General features: G+C 31.4%; 1 protein-coding gene across 3 annotated transcripts; it reads left to right on the top strand.

Moving 5' to 3' along the window:
- The first annotated feature begins 11,310 nt into the window (after positions 1-11,310).
- LOC109168876 (glucan endo-1,3-beta-glucosidase 12) lies at positions 11,311-12,746 on the top strand. Of its 3 annotated transcripts, none has more exons than XM_019317732.1 (3): positions 11,311-11,480; positions 11,547-12,440; positions 12,528-12,746. In XM_019317732.1, exons 1-3 carry the CDS (start codon positions 11,354-11,356, stop codon positions 12,557-12,559), a joined length of 1,053 nt encoding a protein of 350 aa, XP_019173277.1. In that variant the 5' UTR covers positions 11,311-11,353; the 3' UTR covers positions 12,560-12,746. The 3 variants fall into 3 exon arrangements, with proteins under 3 accessions (XP_019173277.1, XP_019173278.1, XP_019173279.1); XM_019317733.1 differs by having other exon boundaries at positions 11,553-12,440; positions 12,528-12,733; XM_019317734.1 differs by having other exon boundaries at positions 11,312-11,480; positions 11,559-12,440; positions 12,528-12,733.
- The last annotated feature ends 3,803 nt before the right edge of the window (positions 12,747-16,549 follow it).

The following is a 16,549-nucleotide window of genomic DNA, read 5'->3' on the forward strand; positions in this document are numbered from 1 at the left end:
TAATATCGATACAATTATATATACAATATATAATTACATTTACTATTATCTTCCCCCAAACCATTCCATACTATTATCGATATATACATGTGCTGATGGGTAAACAAAATATATAGACGTTGGGATTGACTAAACGCATAATAGGGAAAGCAAAACAAACAAAGATGCCATCTTTAATGTTTAGTGTGGTTTATACTAAGAGTAAACATGGAGGTTATTAGAGAGGTGTAATGTTGGAGGAAAAGCAAAAGTTGATAGTGCAACTTATCGTTTTCTCCTGCTTTTTTTGGGGTTTGGTTAACTTTTTCCCAGATTGATCCACCGACGACATCTTCACGATGTAGTTTATTGTTTTTATTGGACATGTACACATCCTCCCACAATATGCTTTTTCATTCTTTTTTCCTTTTTAATTTTCATCATTTTTTTAATAATTAAAATATTGATTGATCTCCTAACGTTAGATTTTGTAGTGGAACCCCAATAGTATCGCTATGATGATGAGCCACTAACGACAGTGTTTTCCTTTTCATCCACCAATAATATATAATTAATTACTGCGACATGTTAATTTTTTGAAAATTTATTTATTAGTGTATTGTTAGTTAATTTTAAGAAAATTATAAAAATAAATATTTCTGAAGGTGTAGTTTGATGGCTTGTAGTTAGTTTAATTTTTCTATGGATATGCCTCTTGCTTGGTTCGTTATCAAACTTGATGTCATGACTGAATGCGGAAATGTGAAGTTTCGAATAATCCCACTAGAAATACAAATGAGAAAAAATTTCAAGATCATGGAAAGTGTGGATTGGGTCTCTTGTGCGCGTATGAAGACTAAGGTATGACAGGTGGACTAATTACACGACTCGCGATTTACCTATGCGATGACTTTAAAAGCAGGATTCCGTGAATTTAGGATTAGTTTAATGAGATTCGATCACCTATATGAAACCTATTTTTTTTTTTGAATGTATATGAAACCTATTTGATTCCATTCATTTCAAATAAAAATTATATTATTGCAAAATATCGTAAAAACATATAAACGAGACCTAATAAAGTACATGCGCAAATTATAAAAAAAAAAAAAAAAAAAAAAAAACACGCCATGCATACATGTATGCCCAAATAGCTTCAAAGATTGGTTGGGAAGTAGATAAGACGCAACAAATCCGGGCTGTAATAATTGTGTAAAATTTATTTTATTTTTACTTTTTTGAGTAACGCAAGAAACAATAATATATTATGTAAATCTCACTTGTATGTAATTATCAGTAAATTATATATAAGAGGTAATCTATAAATCTATAAATTTTATTAAAAAAAATTTATACAATAAACTTGACCAAAAAATATTAACAATAATTAAACTTGTAATTTTTAAAAACAAGAATCATATATACTTCACACTCAATCATTTTTTTAATACTCCGTACAACTTTATAAAATTTTATTACTTTCAATATCATCATTATAACTTTCACAGAAATTTTGGCCATCGTTATAGCTACGCCAAATTATTATAGTTAATTACTAGTATTTGCGCCCATGCGATGCACGGAATGGATTTGTTATAATATATTAAGAATATTTGGATCGATATATAATTATTTAAATTAAAACATCAAATATTATATAGTGCAATTGAAGGTATGATTTGGATCATTTATGTGTTTTTATGTTATTAATTGCTCAAATTAATAGCTAATATGTAGATGTACGCATGCGGTGCTGTAACTTTGGAGATTTTATTTATCATTGTTCAGTACTTTTATAAATTAGTCAAATGTGCTCGTTCTCTAGCAACTCAGTTATAAAAATGAATTGATATCCTAATTTATTTGTATGGAAAATCTATTTTTTGTCTAGATATATAGCAATTTTTCCATTAAAAAAAAACATAATATCACAAATTGTATTTACATACTATTGAAACCTCTTTGTAGACAACATTGGTAGTAACAACACAATCTTGTCTATCTTCGTCTAGAGCTAACACCTTTAGTCCAAAAGGATGGGTGACTCGGGTGAAAATATATAATGGTAGAATTTCAGTCAATTAGTGATCCTTTTATATTTTCAGTCAATTAGTAATATCAAATTCATTTTCAGCCAATTATTCTTTTTTATTTTTACTTTTTTTTAGTCAATTAGAATATTAGATGCATTGATATTTTTACCTAATTTCTGTTCCAGTTATAATTAATAATGTAGAATATTTTTATTGAAATATTTTCTTTATATTTTTAATTTAATTTTACTATTGTTTAAAATATGCATTTACTATTGATGATGTAGAATATTATTATTGAAATATTTTCGTCCAATTTTTAATTTCTGTTCCATTTTTTAATTAAAATGCAATGATCTGTCAATTTATTTTTTCATTTCAATTATGGATCATTTTTTTTATTTGTAGTCAATTATTAATATTCATTTCCTTTTATAATTTCAGTCAATTACTAATATCAGATTCATTTTCAGACAATTATTCTTTTTTATTTTCAGTCAATTAGATAATTAGAATATCAGATGCAGTGATATTTTTACCTATCTGAACCATTTTTAATTAATGATGTAGAATATTTTTATTGAAATATTTCCGTTCCATTTTTAGTTTACCTTTACTATTGTTTAAAATATGTCTTTACTATTGATGGTGTAGAATATTATTATTGAAATCTTTCCTTTTCATTTTTTTTTATTTACTTTTACTTTATGATGTAGGATATTATTATTGAAATATTTCCGTTCCATTTTTTATTTATGTTTCATTGCTTGAAATTGTGAAATATTTATGATATAATTGTGATTTAATTTATTCTACTCTGTAATATTATTGTGAAAAATTAAAATGCAATAATCAGACAATTTTCTTGTCCATTTTAGTCAATTATGGATCATTTTTTATTTTTAATCAATTATTAATATTCATTTCCTTTTACAATTAACCTAATTTATGTTTCTTTTTTCATTTTTAATTTTCAGTCAATTATTAATATTCATTTATTTTCTAATTTAACTAATTTTTGTTCCATTTTTAATTGATGATGATGTAGAGAATTATTGTGAATTATTGTGAAATATTTATATTATTAGTATATATAGATTAAATTAAATATTAATTGTATATAATGTCTATATATATATCACACAGAATATTTACTATATTTAATTATTTAATTATTCTTTTACTACCTAATTTATATATTATTACTATCAATATATACATCTAATCTAATATATATATATATATATATATATATATATATATATAATATCACACGTATATATATAAATGACTATATATATAAATTTTTATATCTATAATTATTATTTCAATATATATGAATTTACAAAAATGGCCCTAAGTTTTGGGGGGAAAATTGGTTTGGAGGATTTTACTTTTATATATATATAGATTAGTGTATTTGATCATACAGGAAATCGTGCAATACCTATATTTGGGAAGAATAATGATATATCGATTTGCCTTCACACGTACAATTGCCCATTTGCACTCTCCAATCTCCACGAGACAGAAAGAATGCATTTATGTTATACTGTATATATGAATCACATTTTGGTGACAAGAGAAATTTACAATTATTATTTGATAATGTGTATTTGATAAATTATGTTTTATGATTCTAATCGATAAAGAATTATAATGAGGTAAACCAGTTTAGGTTATGTGCAATTGACCAATTCAAATCAATAGGGTCAATAGACAAATATGAATGACATTTTTCATCCTTAAATTGTTAATTATGTATATTCTTTTGGTGTCATTAATCGGTAAAAAAGAATTTAAGTTGATTTTTAAAGGTCAAAATACCTACGAGGTTCCTATACTATAATGTTTTGTTCAATTTAGTTATTATATCTTTATTTTAATTTGTTCAATTTAGTCCTTGTACTTTACAAAATGATACAATTAAAGATAATAGTTAAATGTGTTAATATTATCGTTAACTTAATTTATGTGGCGCTGACACCATTATTGTCACATCACGATATTTATATTTCAACTATTTTTTTTATAATCAAAGTTAATTATATTTAATTGGTGAAAAGGAAGGGACTTCGTCGGTGATACACTTTATTATGGTTCAAATTATTGTGAATTAAAATGCGGACCCTCTCCCTGCATAGAAGGTATCTAGGACAAAATCCTTATTGGTCTTTATTGAAGAAAATGATAATTGTGATTAGATACTAGGATTTGAAATCTGAATAGTGGCCGGCATGAAAAGAATATTTCCGTCATAGTTGTTGTATACATGCATAAATAATAATGCATGCTATTTCTAGAATTTCTTTTTTTTTTTTAAATATTTATTCTTAGAAATTTTTTATAATACTAAATAATAAAATTATAATTATTATAACCCAACCACCTAGTATGCGCAAATTATGCCCGGGAAACGTGTTCACTGTGAATGATAAACACAAGTCCAAACGACGTCGTTTTTACGCAAAAAAAAAAAAAAAAAAAAAAAATTGCGGATGTGGAGTTAACCTGAATTTTCTGTTATGAGATTATGAATTTTCTGTTATGAGATTATGAATGTAATGTAGATTCATAATCTCATAACAGAAAATTCATAATTTCATAACAGAAAATTCATAATCTCATAACAGAAAATTCATAATCTCATAACTGAAAATTCATAATCTTATAACAGAAAATTCATAATCTCATGTTTCTAAAGTGAATGTGTAGGCATGGCTCCAAAGTGAATGTGCAGGCATGGATTCATTATTTATGAATGTCCGTGATTTCGGACGGGAATGTGTAGGCATGGTTCCAAAGTAAATGTGCATGCATGAATTCATAATTTATGAATGTCCGAAATCATTGTTCACCTCAAATTAAAGTGAAACCGCAAAATTTGAAAATAAAGAAGAAAAGTCACGCAATTAATTAAGAAAAAGAAAAAAAAAAATAACAATGTATTAACACCGTTGGAGCCGTGTTCACCGTTGGAACCGTGTTCACCATGAATGGTGAACCGGTTCCACGGCATAACGATTGCCTAGTATGCAAACCACTAATGCAATTATGCAAGTATGCAACTGCAAAGTCTGGAATTCAAATTAGTTTGACCGTTGAAATGATATACTAGATGATGTATGCAAAAATATGGACTATTATAATTTAAAAAGCAATGAAATTTTTAAATAATTATACTTTATCCGTATTTAAAATATTACATACCTTGACTGGAATTCTGGAAATCTAATATAGACAAGTGTTTTTGTAAAAACAAAGGGGAAAATGCATTCTACGAGAACTGCATCATGTAAAACTACAAAATACACGCAATGATATCTAAATGTTCACTAAAAATATGGACCTGCACCCTATTGTATATAAAAGTGTAAATTAATAATGGGTGCACTTTGCAATTTTGAGTAATGCACTTTTAGAATTTATACGTTTTTGAGTTACATTTTTACATATCATATAAGGTTGCAATACGTTTTTGCTTGATGTGACCTATAGAGGGAGTATATATAAATAAGGTTGCAACACGTTTTTGCTTGATGTGACCTATAGAGGGAGTATATATAAGATGTTAAGTAATAATTGATCGAGTGCCAAGCATACATAATATTTACAATCAACATGAAAACAATAAGATTAAAAAAAAAAAAAAAAAAAAAAAACAAAACAAAACAAACAAAAGATAAAACAAAATGCAGATGTCAAATGATGAAGCGCATGAATTATTTGTTAATTAGTTTGTCTTTAAGTTTAGATTAGAAAGGTTTTGAGGTAGTTGAGTTGATTAAGAATGGTATATTAACAGGAAAAGCATTAGGAATTTCTAAAATTTTCATCCTGCAAGTCAAGCATCTAAGCCTTTGCTTTGATGCTCAAACAAATGCCATTACCAAACACGACACATCCAACACAAAGGTTGCTTACCTTAGCTTTTGTCGCATGATTATCCTGTTTACAAATTTCACTTTCTTTAATTTTCTTTAAAAAAAATAAAAATTTAATTGCATGTTATACATAAAATAAATAACCTTTAAAAATTCACACTTTAATTCTAGAACTGAAAAATGTTTTAAATAGACATTTGAAATTAACTCCAAAAAAAGAATCACAAGTATATTGTATAATGATTAATTAAATGATGTGTTTTGTTTTAATTAAAAGTCATGTGTGAAGCGTTGACTACACGTCTTTTACGTGAGTCTGGTTCTATACCAAATGAAATAGTATGTTCCATCTCACAAGTCAAAATCATTATACTGTGGACCATGATACACATTGCAAGATTGATCACTAATGTACATGTTCATCTTTAATTCATCTAAAAACATTAATTTGTAATACACTATTATACCAAAAATAAACATTTATCAGTTATCATCACTGAAATATGGAATTTTATTCACGGTATAATTTTACCTTTTGTTTCACATATCTACATCAATTGTGTTGAATATATAAATACACAATCTAATTATTAATTTAGATTGTACATAGTCAGGCACACTAAATTTGACTAAAGGGTTAATTGGCTTGAAATTCGGAAGTAAGTCACGGTGGTTGGCACCTAGATTGGGCTTCGTGTTTCATGCAACCATTCAGTTCAACTTCCACACTACTTCTTGGTAATTTATTGGCTACGTAGTACGTACTACCTTTCAAATAATAGCAGCCAGACTTCAATTGTTATGTCATGGACCCGTACTTGCAAGGTGAACCCGGATCCAAAACGATATTGTTTTGCTTCAAAACGTCGTTGTCTGATTTTTTATTTTAAAAAAATTGATTCCTTCCTTGCCATTTGCCTTCAGAATTCGTTTCTCTATGTTCATAATTTTTGAACTATATATATATATATATATATATATATATATATATATATATATATATCATTGACTCCAGACGCGCGTTTTGGACCTGGGTCCACCTTACAAGGTGGCCCGGGTCCATAGCATAATTTGCCGCCAGACTTTTGTCTCGGGCATAGTTCACACGTTTAGTGGTGATGGATACCCCCCATAGGGTACCTAGTCAGGTATGCACCTAAACGATCCAGTAGCCTGGCCTCCAATCCACTCACATGGCTTGTTGGTCAGCCCGATTGGGTGACCGGTGTAGGCAGTTAGAGGGTCTTCGACCAGGTGCTATGCTTAGAGGCTGTGAAAGAAGATTTGGTGGAGATTCTTTCCAGTTTTTGTTCGAAATTTCCTTTTACCATATTAAGAAGTAAATAAGCTTTCCTAAGTTCAGTTTTGTTAATTTCTTTCTTCTTTCCTTTTTTCAAGGTCCATGAATCTTGTATAAATCCACTGGGGTCACATTGTACAATCGTTATGCTGTGCATCCGTATGCACCATGCATGGTGCATACGGATGCCAAAACGACGCCGTTTTATTAAAAAACGCGCGTCTCCCTTTTAAAAAAAAATCAGGTTTGATTCCCAGCAACAACATTATATTGTTCATTCATTCTGGAATTTTAGTTCATAGATTATGGAATTATAGTTCATTGATTATGGAATTATAGTTCATCGATTATGAAATTGTAGTTCATCGATTCTGAAATTTTAGTTTATAGATTATGGAATTTTAGTTCATTCATTCTGGAATTTTTAGTTCATAGATTAGATTATGGAATTATAGTTCATCGATTATGGAATTATAGTTCATCGATTATGGAATTTTAGTTCATATGTTGTTGCTGGGAATCGAACCTGATTTTTTTTTTTTAAAGGGGAGACGCGCATTTTATTAAAACGACGTCGTTTTTGCATCCGTATGCACCATGGTGCATGGTGCATACGGATGCACAGCATAATTTGCCCACATTGTAGAGGTTCTAAATTCAATTCAAGTGCAACTACTATGTCCACCAATCGTTATACCGTGCACCAAGGCGCACATAGCAATGTGTGTCTCGCGCCTCCCAAAACGACGTTGTTTTGTATTCTGTTATAAAATTCTATGTTTTCAGGTATAAAATTATGTACATTCGAAATGAGATTTTTATCATTTTAAAAAAGATTATGTGTTTTCAGGTATAAAATTCTGTGTTTTCAGGTATAAAATTCTGTATTTTCTATTATATAATTATGTACATTCGAAACATGGAGATTTTCAGTTATAAAATTCTGTGTTTTCAGGTATAAAATTCTGTGTTTTCTATTATATAATTTTGTACATTCAAAACATGGAGATTTTCAGTTATAAAAATTATGTGTTTTTAGGTATAAAATTCTATGTTTTCTATTATACAATTCTGTACATTCGAAACATAGATTTTTAAGGGATTAACAGCAAACACGCGAAAAAATGTCAAAACGACGTCGTTTTGGGTCAGGGCGCACAATGTATTGTGCACCCTGGTACACGGAATAATTTGCCCTATGTCCACAATCTCTCTCAAATTTTACTTAATATTTTTATGGTTGTGTTGGCCCGCCTTCCGAGTATCCCGTAGCCGTAAAACAAACAAGTGGTGTAAAAGATAAAGTGAGAACAGAAATTAATCTGAGTATGGTACGAACTTAAAGGTGCCTCCTACAATTAGAGTATGCTCATGACACCTCGTTGTCTGACAAAAAAAATAATGCAATTTTAATTCGTAGCACAGTTTAGAATTAGCGACTATTAATCTGCTTTAAAGCAGTTGCACTTCTGGTCTTAAATGTTCAACTACCCGTAGATATTAAATTATCAAGGATAGATCCTAGGGGACCTCCAACCAACATTATTAGGTGATGGTATATATACGTAGATGAAGCAATTATGTTGCAGTGTGGATGATTGGCAAGACAACGAATTGTGAAAAGGAAGTTGAGTCCGAGGCCGGAGGATCTCACGAAACCTTTCTTTAATGCCAAGGCAGGCATGAAACATTGAAACATACCTTTTGTTATTCCCCCTTTCGATCTGCATAATAATTTAAAGCTTCAAGAAGTAAGCCATCTCAACCACTCTCCCTCCCTCCTCAACGTTTGGGAACCCTCTTTTTGTATGCGTTGATAAATACTGACACAACGCTTTACGTTTACTATAAGTCGCGAATAAAATAATCGTGTGATGTTTGTAATGCTTAAAGAACCTCACTAAGAAGGTTGCTCAGGTGATGTAGAGAACTTGAAGCTACAATGTAGAGTGTGTTTGAAAACTTAGGAAATGATTTTTTGGATTTTCAGTGTTTGGAAGAAGGTGAAAAATTGAAGTCAATGAAAAATGATTTCTGGTCAAAAGAAAAAACAAATAGCTTGGTTTTTTTGAAAAATAATTTCCCTTTTTTGAGAAGTCATTTTCGGATCCAAGTGCTTCTTCTTCCTGGTTTCTTTCGCGACTTCTTCCTCAGCTTTCTTCTGAGAATGCTTCTCGACTTTTTTCCGCCATCCTCCCGCTTTCTACCTTGACTGGTTTCTGACAAAATCATATTGGTTTTGGCCAAAATCAGTACAAACTATATTGATTTTCACCAAAAAACAGTATGGTTTCCAACATAAACCAGTTTAGTTTCTATTGGTTTTCGACGGAATCGCAAACTGGAGATGGAAACCAATACTCTTTAAAAAAATTATATTTTATTTGTTATTTGGAAAAAAATAACACATAAATGTTGTCAAATAGCTATTGTCAAATCTTTTTTAGGTAACAATAATTAAAATTCTAATTATACAATTCTGCTAAAAAAATACAATTTATTTATTTTTCAAAAAATGAACCAGACACACAAAGACAGTTTTTTAAAATGCAACCAAACACAAAAAATGAGAATATTTTTCTGAAAAATAAGTTATTTTTAAAAACATTTCCATAAATCTTTTTTTTTTTAATGTTTTCTAAATACACCATTAGAGGAAAAAAAAAAAAAAAAAAAAAAAAAAACATTGTGGATGCCCTTAGAATTTTCCATTGTTGCTGGGCTCAAAAGAATTGTTGTGTTGACACTTGAAAGGCCCCAAAGAGAAAAGTGGTCCATAAGCTCAAAAGCAGCCAAGAATCCTTGGTGGGCCCACTGCCTGATGCTGAGTAAGCTTTTGGTGGGCCCAAGTCAGCATAAATATACACCTGCTTTTTTGCATGGGACAACAACGCAAAGCAGGCCCCTGTACTGTACATACATAGTACTCTGGGCTCCATATGCTGTTTGTTTTGCGCGAGGTACGACGCCGTTTTACCATACTTCTTGACCACTGTACAGCTGGTTTTAACGAAAGGGAAAAACAAAATTAAATATTATATGTGCTATCGGTCTTTAAAAAAAAACATAAATTTTATAACTTACACGCTAAACATTTCGGCCTTATTTGATAAATGACGGATAGCTAATAACGGTTAGTTAATCAGATTAATTAGAGAGTATAATTAGTTGATAACATTAACTGATTGTAAAAAAATATTTGGTAAATTAACGGTTAATTGATAATTGTTTGGTATATTTTTTTTTCTTAAAAAATTAATTGAAAAAGTTGTTTTTAACAACTTTTTCAATTTTAACATTTTGGAGTTTCAAAAAATTAATTAATCAAACAGTTAAATTGATTTTTTTTTTAACCAAGTCAAATAGCTAATAGCGATCAAATAAGTTAAAATTGACATACAAGGTAACTATTTTACCAAACAGGGCCTTCAACTCCAAATAGGGTTTAAACTCCCATTCTATCACTTTCATCTATACCTTAAAGTTATGTGATCAATCACTATGCTAGCTCCGAGGGATATTGGTCTTTAATCTCTACGTATTTGTGTTTTGATTCATTCAAATGAAAAGTAAGTCGTCATTTTATTCCTTTTTTTGTATTATATTAATAAAATTATGACATATATGATACACGCTTTATTTTGTGAGTGTTTTTTTAAGAAAATCAATAACAGGACATTTGATTGGGTTGCTCCATTTCCACTATTGACTTTTGGTTAGAATGAATGAATTATTTTCACTCAATCACACCCTCCAAATTATCAAACATTATAATTTCTATTGCCAAAAAATAACATTGTAATTGAATTGCAATTACATTCTACTAACCACCCATAAACAATTTGACAAACTTAATTAAAACTCGATATGAGCCTATGACAACTCCATGTTGTGAGTTGTGAGTGTTTTGCTGTACAACTTTTTTTTGGGCCTTGGGCTTGACATGGTGCATTTTCGAGACCCTATGCATTGTTTTAGGTCCTTTTACTTTTACTTGTCACTGCACATCACACAAAATTTTACAAGTTAGTCCTTGAGGTAATTTAAGTTGGTAATTCTGTCCCCGTACAGTGTTGTATTTCCTTGGTTTGCACTCCAGTCTCCAGAGCCTTTAAAGCTTTACTGACACAACTTGAGGTACATAATGAGAGTGCAGAATGGCAAAGAAATTTCAGCTTTCAGCTTCATCTCCACATTGTGCTCTCCCTTCCCATTTCCCCCAAAAAATGTTCAATCTTTCTTGCTTCTTCCTCCTCTTCCTTCTCCATTTTGCTGCTGTCAATGGTAATAAACAAATTAAATTAATAGCATGGCTTCTGACATTTCATTTCATTTCCTGCTTTAATTTCTTGGTTTTTGCAGGTGATGAAGCAGTGGGTCTGCAGGCTTTTTCTGGGGTTCCAGTTTTTTTGTGTGGGGAAGAGAGGGTGGGGTTGGTGTTGCCATCCATGAAGAACATTCACTATTCTCTTACTAGGTGGGGTTTGGGAGGGGAAATCAAAGTCTCAACTTCTTTCTCCCCAAGCTGTTTGCAGTACCAGAGCTATGCAGAGACATATGTTAAGCCTGTTGTTGAGTTTTTCAGGGAGATAGATGCGCCTTATTTGGTCACCCCTTCTTCTGATTTGTCCATTTCAGAGTTTATCAAGAATCTTGGAGGTTTTAGCCTGAAGAAGATCCATTTAATGGCAGAGAATGAGAGGCAGGAAAGAGCAAAACCCAGAAGCAGAAGCAGAAGGCTTTCCTTGTTTGATTCTTTATTTGCAGATTCAGTTCCGGCTAGGCCATGGCTAATAGCTCCGGCTCAACCCCCCACCGGTTCATCTTCGCCGGCGTTTGCTGCAAAAAGCCCTCTCCCTCCACTTATAGGGAGTTTTCCGCCGCCCCCATTGTCTCTTCCAGCTCCCATGTTCAACCCTGCAACTCCGCCGTACGGGCCGCACTTGCCGCCGTGTAAGCCGTCCGGGGGCGAAGTCTCTGTGCCGCCGGCGCCTGCGCACGGTGGGCTGTGGTGCGTGGCGAAGCCCAACGTGCCGCCGGAGACTCTGAAGGAGGCTCTGGACTACGCCTGTGGAGAAGGCGGCGCGGACTGCCAAGCCATTAGTCCTCACGGCAGCTGCTATTTCCCCGACACCATTGTCGCCCATGCTTCCTACGCTTTCAACAGCTACTGGCAGAGATCCAAGAAAATTGGCGGCACCTGTGGCTTTGAAGGCACTGCTATGCTCATCAACTCTGACCCAAGTAAGCTTATCGTTCAAAGTTTGAATCTTTTTAAGTTTCTCTGCTGTTAGAACGCTCTAATGTAAAGTGGGCTGGTAATAATTGCAGGTTATCGCCATTGTCGATTCATTCTTGCATAGTGAAGGGAATCTGACATTTTGGTGTGGAACTGAGGATTTGATAATTGAGATCGTCCGGCGGGGAAAAGGTGTATGATTGCCCCACTGTGTGGCATCCTAGTATCGTAGTTGTTAATAAGTAGGACACCTGGGAATTCTATCATATGTATGAATGATGATTCAATTATAATCCTATGATTTTGGTAATGCTATCATTTTGCGACCCTTGACTCATGAGAGTTAAACTAATGACTCTAATTCACAAAAGATTACACTGATCCACTCAAAATTTCAAATCAAGAAAGACTAATAAATCACCCACACAAATGTGAAACTTGTAGTTACCAATCTCCAACCAACTTCTCTTTCCCATGTTTTAAAGTTAAGTTCTTATTGCCAAAATACAACTTAAAACTTGTAGTTACCAATCCCTAATCGATTTGGCTTTTCCATGTTTTTAAGTTATGTTCTTATGGTAAAAAATACAACTTAATTTGTAGTTACCAATCCCCAATCAACTCGAGTTTTCCATGCTGTGTTGAGGTCTGTTCGTATGGGCTTTAAAAATTCTAGGGTGTGTTTGGAGGCAAATTATGCCCTGGACCCGTGTCCGCATTGAATTGTGGACACGGGCCCAAAACGACGTCATTTTTTTAAAAAAACGCGTCATTTAGTTAAAAAAAAAAAAAAATTCGCGCGCGTTTTGCCGTTAACGGCGTTAACGGCGTTATTTGTTTTTTGGATTATGAATGTACAGTTATGCCGTTATGAATGTACAGTTATGCCGTTATGAATATACAGTTATGCAATTATGAAATTATGAACACAGAGCTCTAACATTATGAACTTACAATTATGAACATATATAGTGATAAAATTATGACCATGGAGCTTTAAAATTGTGAATATAGAGCTTCGAAGATTATGAATGTACAGTTATGGAGTTATGAATGTACAGTTATAGAGTTATGAATCTACAGTTATGGAGTTATGAATCTACAGTTATGAGATTATGAATCTACAGTATGGAATTATGAATGTACAGTTATTGATCAAATTATGAACAAAGAGCTCTAACATTATGAATTTACAATTATGAACATATAGTGATAAAATTATGAACATAGAGCTCTAAAATTGTGAACATAGAGCTTCGAAAATTATGAATGTACAGTTATGGAGTTATGAATGTACAGTTATGGAGTTATGAATGTACAATTATAGAGTTATGAACGTACAGTTATGGAGTTATGAATGTATAGTTATTAACATATAGTGATAAAATTATGAACATATACTCTTACAATGAAGCGGTCTGAAATTTAAAAAACTTATGAACATATACAAAAAAAAAAAGGAGATAACAGTGCCGTGCCTAACGGTATTGTTACCCGTGTCCAGCAAGCATGCTAGACACAGGTCCAACGCATAACGATTGGTGTTTGGAAGCCACTCTTATCAGAGCCAGGTTTCGATCCTCGGACCTATGGGTTATGGGCCCACCACTCTGATTTATCATTTCATGTCCTGTTTAGCCACAATAAATATTCAGAGACGAATTCATGAATTCTATATTTATACAAATATACAATTATACCCTGTAGGCGGCAATGGAAGTTCAAAATGGGCTGCTTTATTCAACATGGGCCTCCTCTACTTTTACAATCCAAACCCAATCAAATATTTTTGATTGGACCAATTTCAGCAATCGTTGCACCACTCACCTAAAGATTTATTTTTATTATACTGATAGTTTTTTTTTTTTTTAATTAGTGTATTACAAATTTATTTTTAGTATGTTTATTTAATGTATGATTTAAAAATGAATTTATAGTACATTAAAAATAAAATTTTAAAATATTAAAAATAAACATGTATTTATGGTCCATATTGCAATGTTGATCATGGTATAATTAGCCCACCTCTAAAGTCCCGTTCATTCCATGTAATAATAACCATAGTATTTTTTTTTATAGTGTTGATCGACATCAATATTGGTAGTATTGAATATAATTACATATAATATATTAACTTATTTCAGTTCAATTGATACCGATGATGACAATATATCTTCTTCTTCTTATTATTATTATTATTATTATTATTATTATTATTATTATTATTATGAGACGTATTTTACAATTGCTTAATTATGAATAATTTTGGATATAAAGGGCATGAAAACTCATAAATGTTTTTGTGGCTACGTTGTCTACCTATATAAAATGTGACCAATTGTTTTCATATTGATGGTATAGATAGCCCAGTGACAACAATAGTTCATAAGACAAATTAGAAGTCTAGCCCAAAGATTTAATCTGATCAAATTAACTATTGGTCTATTGGAAGAATAAATTATTACTAGTTGTTGCAAACTAAATAATGGCATAGTCAAGCTCATTGTGCTTAGATGACACCTTTGTCTATTTACTTGAGGGAAGATTATAAGGTTAAACTTCGACAGTAAGGTATTGAGTATTAACTCTTTAGACTGTAACAGATAAAAAAAAATATAGAACAAATACTATCTTATAATAGAATCAAGAACTCAAAAAAATAAAAATAAAAAAAATAAGGACATAAATCTCCATTATTTACGATAATGGTCATACCCTGTATTTAAGGGGCATGAAGGCTAGTTACTCCACCAGGACAGGATTATGAAATAAGATATTATTTCACTATGAATATAATGCACCACTTATTATCTTCTACGGAGTATTATACAAATGGTCTATGATCAGCGAAAAGGATGGACCATGACAATACTTGCATTCTAGCCTTCTAGGCTCAATCACTATTTGAAGGAGTGCACTATATGTAAATCCCGCTCATGTGTAATAGTTTGTAAATCAAACAAGAGAAGTAAATTGTATTAAAAAGATCTTGTGCAATTAATTTGACTAAGATGTTGCTATTAAGACTTATGTATTTGAGTTAGATTATGACTCCCTATTCTAGTCTCCGATTCCCCCACAATATATATTCCTGTATCTTTGTAATTAAGTTTATTCAATACAATTCATTCAGTTCTCGTTTTCATCGATGTAAAAAAAAAAAAAAAAATTGAACTCGTGATCTTTAAATATGACTTATCAATTGAGTGAGGATGACAAACCTTTGAAATATATTAGTGAAGTAGATTCATTCAATTGGACCCCTTTTTGATCTTGAAATAATGCAATGGGAGAGGTTGGCAACATCCTTAAATCAGGTAAGTGTCATACTAAAGTAAATAGCATAAGCCTAATGTTTAGGTTCAATCATTTCTAATTATTTGTAGACTTTGGACCACTTTGACTAAAAAAAAAAAGATATGATATTGAGCCTTTCAATTATAAGTGTAGTCCAAAACCTTTGGTCATGCCCTCTTTGTACACTCTTTTTATCGTTGAACTTTCGTTTTCCCCCTTTGTTAGTGCTGAACTACCAAACTTTACATCATGGCCGGGTGAATTATCACAACATTTTAACATGTTTATTTATCAAAGAAATAATTTATTTAATTGATACAATTTTTCAATTACTGAGACATCCATTTAACATCTACATTTGGTTCTCCAATTATCATATTGGTGGTCAAGTAACAAAGTCTATTAAATATCTTGGTCGTAAATATATATAGCCCACCAATTGTTATCGAGGAATCAAGAGATTATATTCTGAGATAATAATTGAGAGACTAAATGTGGAGGTTTCAATAATTAAGGATGAAATAAATTATATTTCCATAATTGAAGATTAAATAGGTCATTTTCCTTTAAACTAAAAAATTAAAATAGAAAAATATGTGTGTGTGTGTATATATATATATTCAAGTGCGGCAACGCCTTCTCGTGCAATCAGTGCGACTGGTTAGGAAATGCACAACAAAAAACACACAAATTAGGTACGCATGGCAAAAAACGCATCATTAGGTATGAATAAAAGCACTACATAGTGTTCAAAAATGCATCATTAGAGGTGGGGAGTTATATGGTGCATTTTATTGGGTGTGTTGCGCATTTATTT

The sequence above is a fragment of the Ipomoea nil genome, unplaced genomic scaffold (assembly GCF_001879475.1).
Source record: "Ipomoea nil cultivar Tokyo-kokei standard unplaced genomic scaffold, Asagao_1.1 scaffold3231, whole genome shotgun sequence".
NCBI lineage: Eukaryota > Viridiplantae > Streptophyta > Magnoliopsida > Solanales > Convolvulaceae > Ipomoea > Ipomoea nil.

Coding starts and splice junctions, on each gene's coding strand:
- LOC109168876 (XM_019317732.1), top strand. CDS start 11,354: ATGGCAAAGAAATTTCAGCTTTCAGCTTCATCTCCACATTGTGCTCTC. Junction 11,481..11,546: donor CCATTTTGCTGCTGTCAATG/GTAATAAACAAA, acceptor GCTTTAATTTCT/TGGTTTTTGCAGGTGATGAA. Junction 12,441..12,527: donor GCTCATCAACTCTGACCCAA/GTAAGCTTATCG, acceptor TAATAATTGCAG/GTTATCGCCATTGTCGATTC.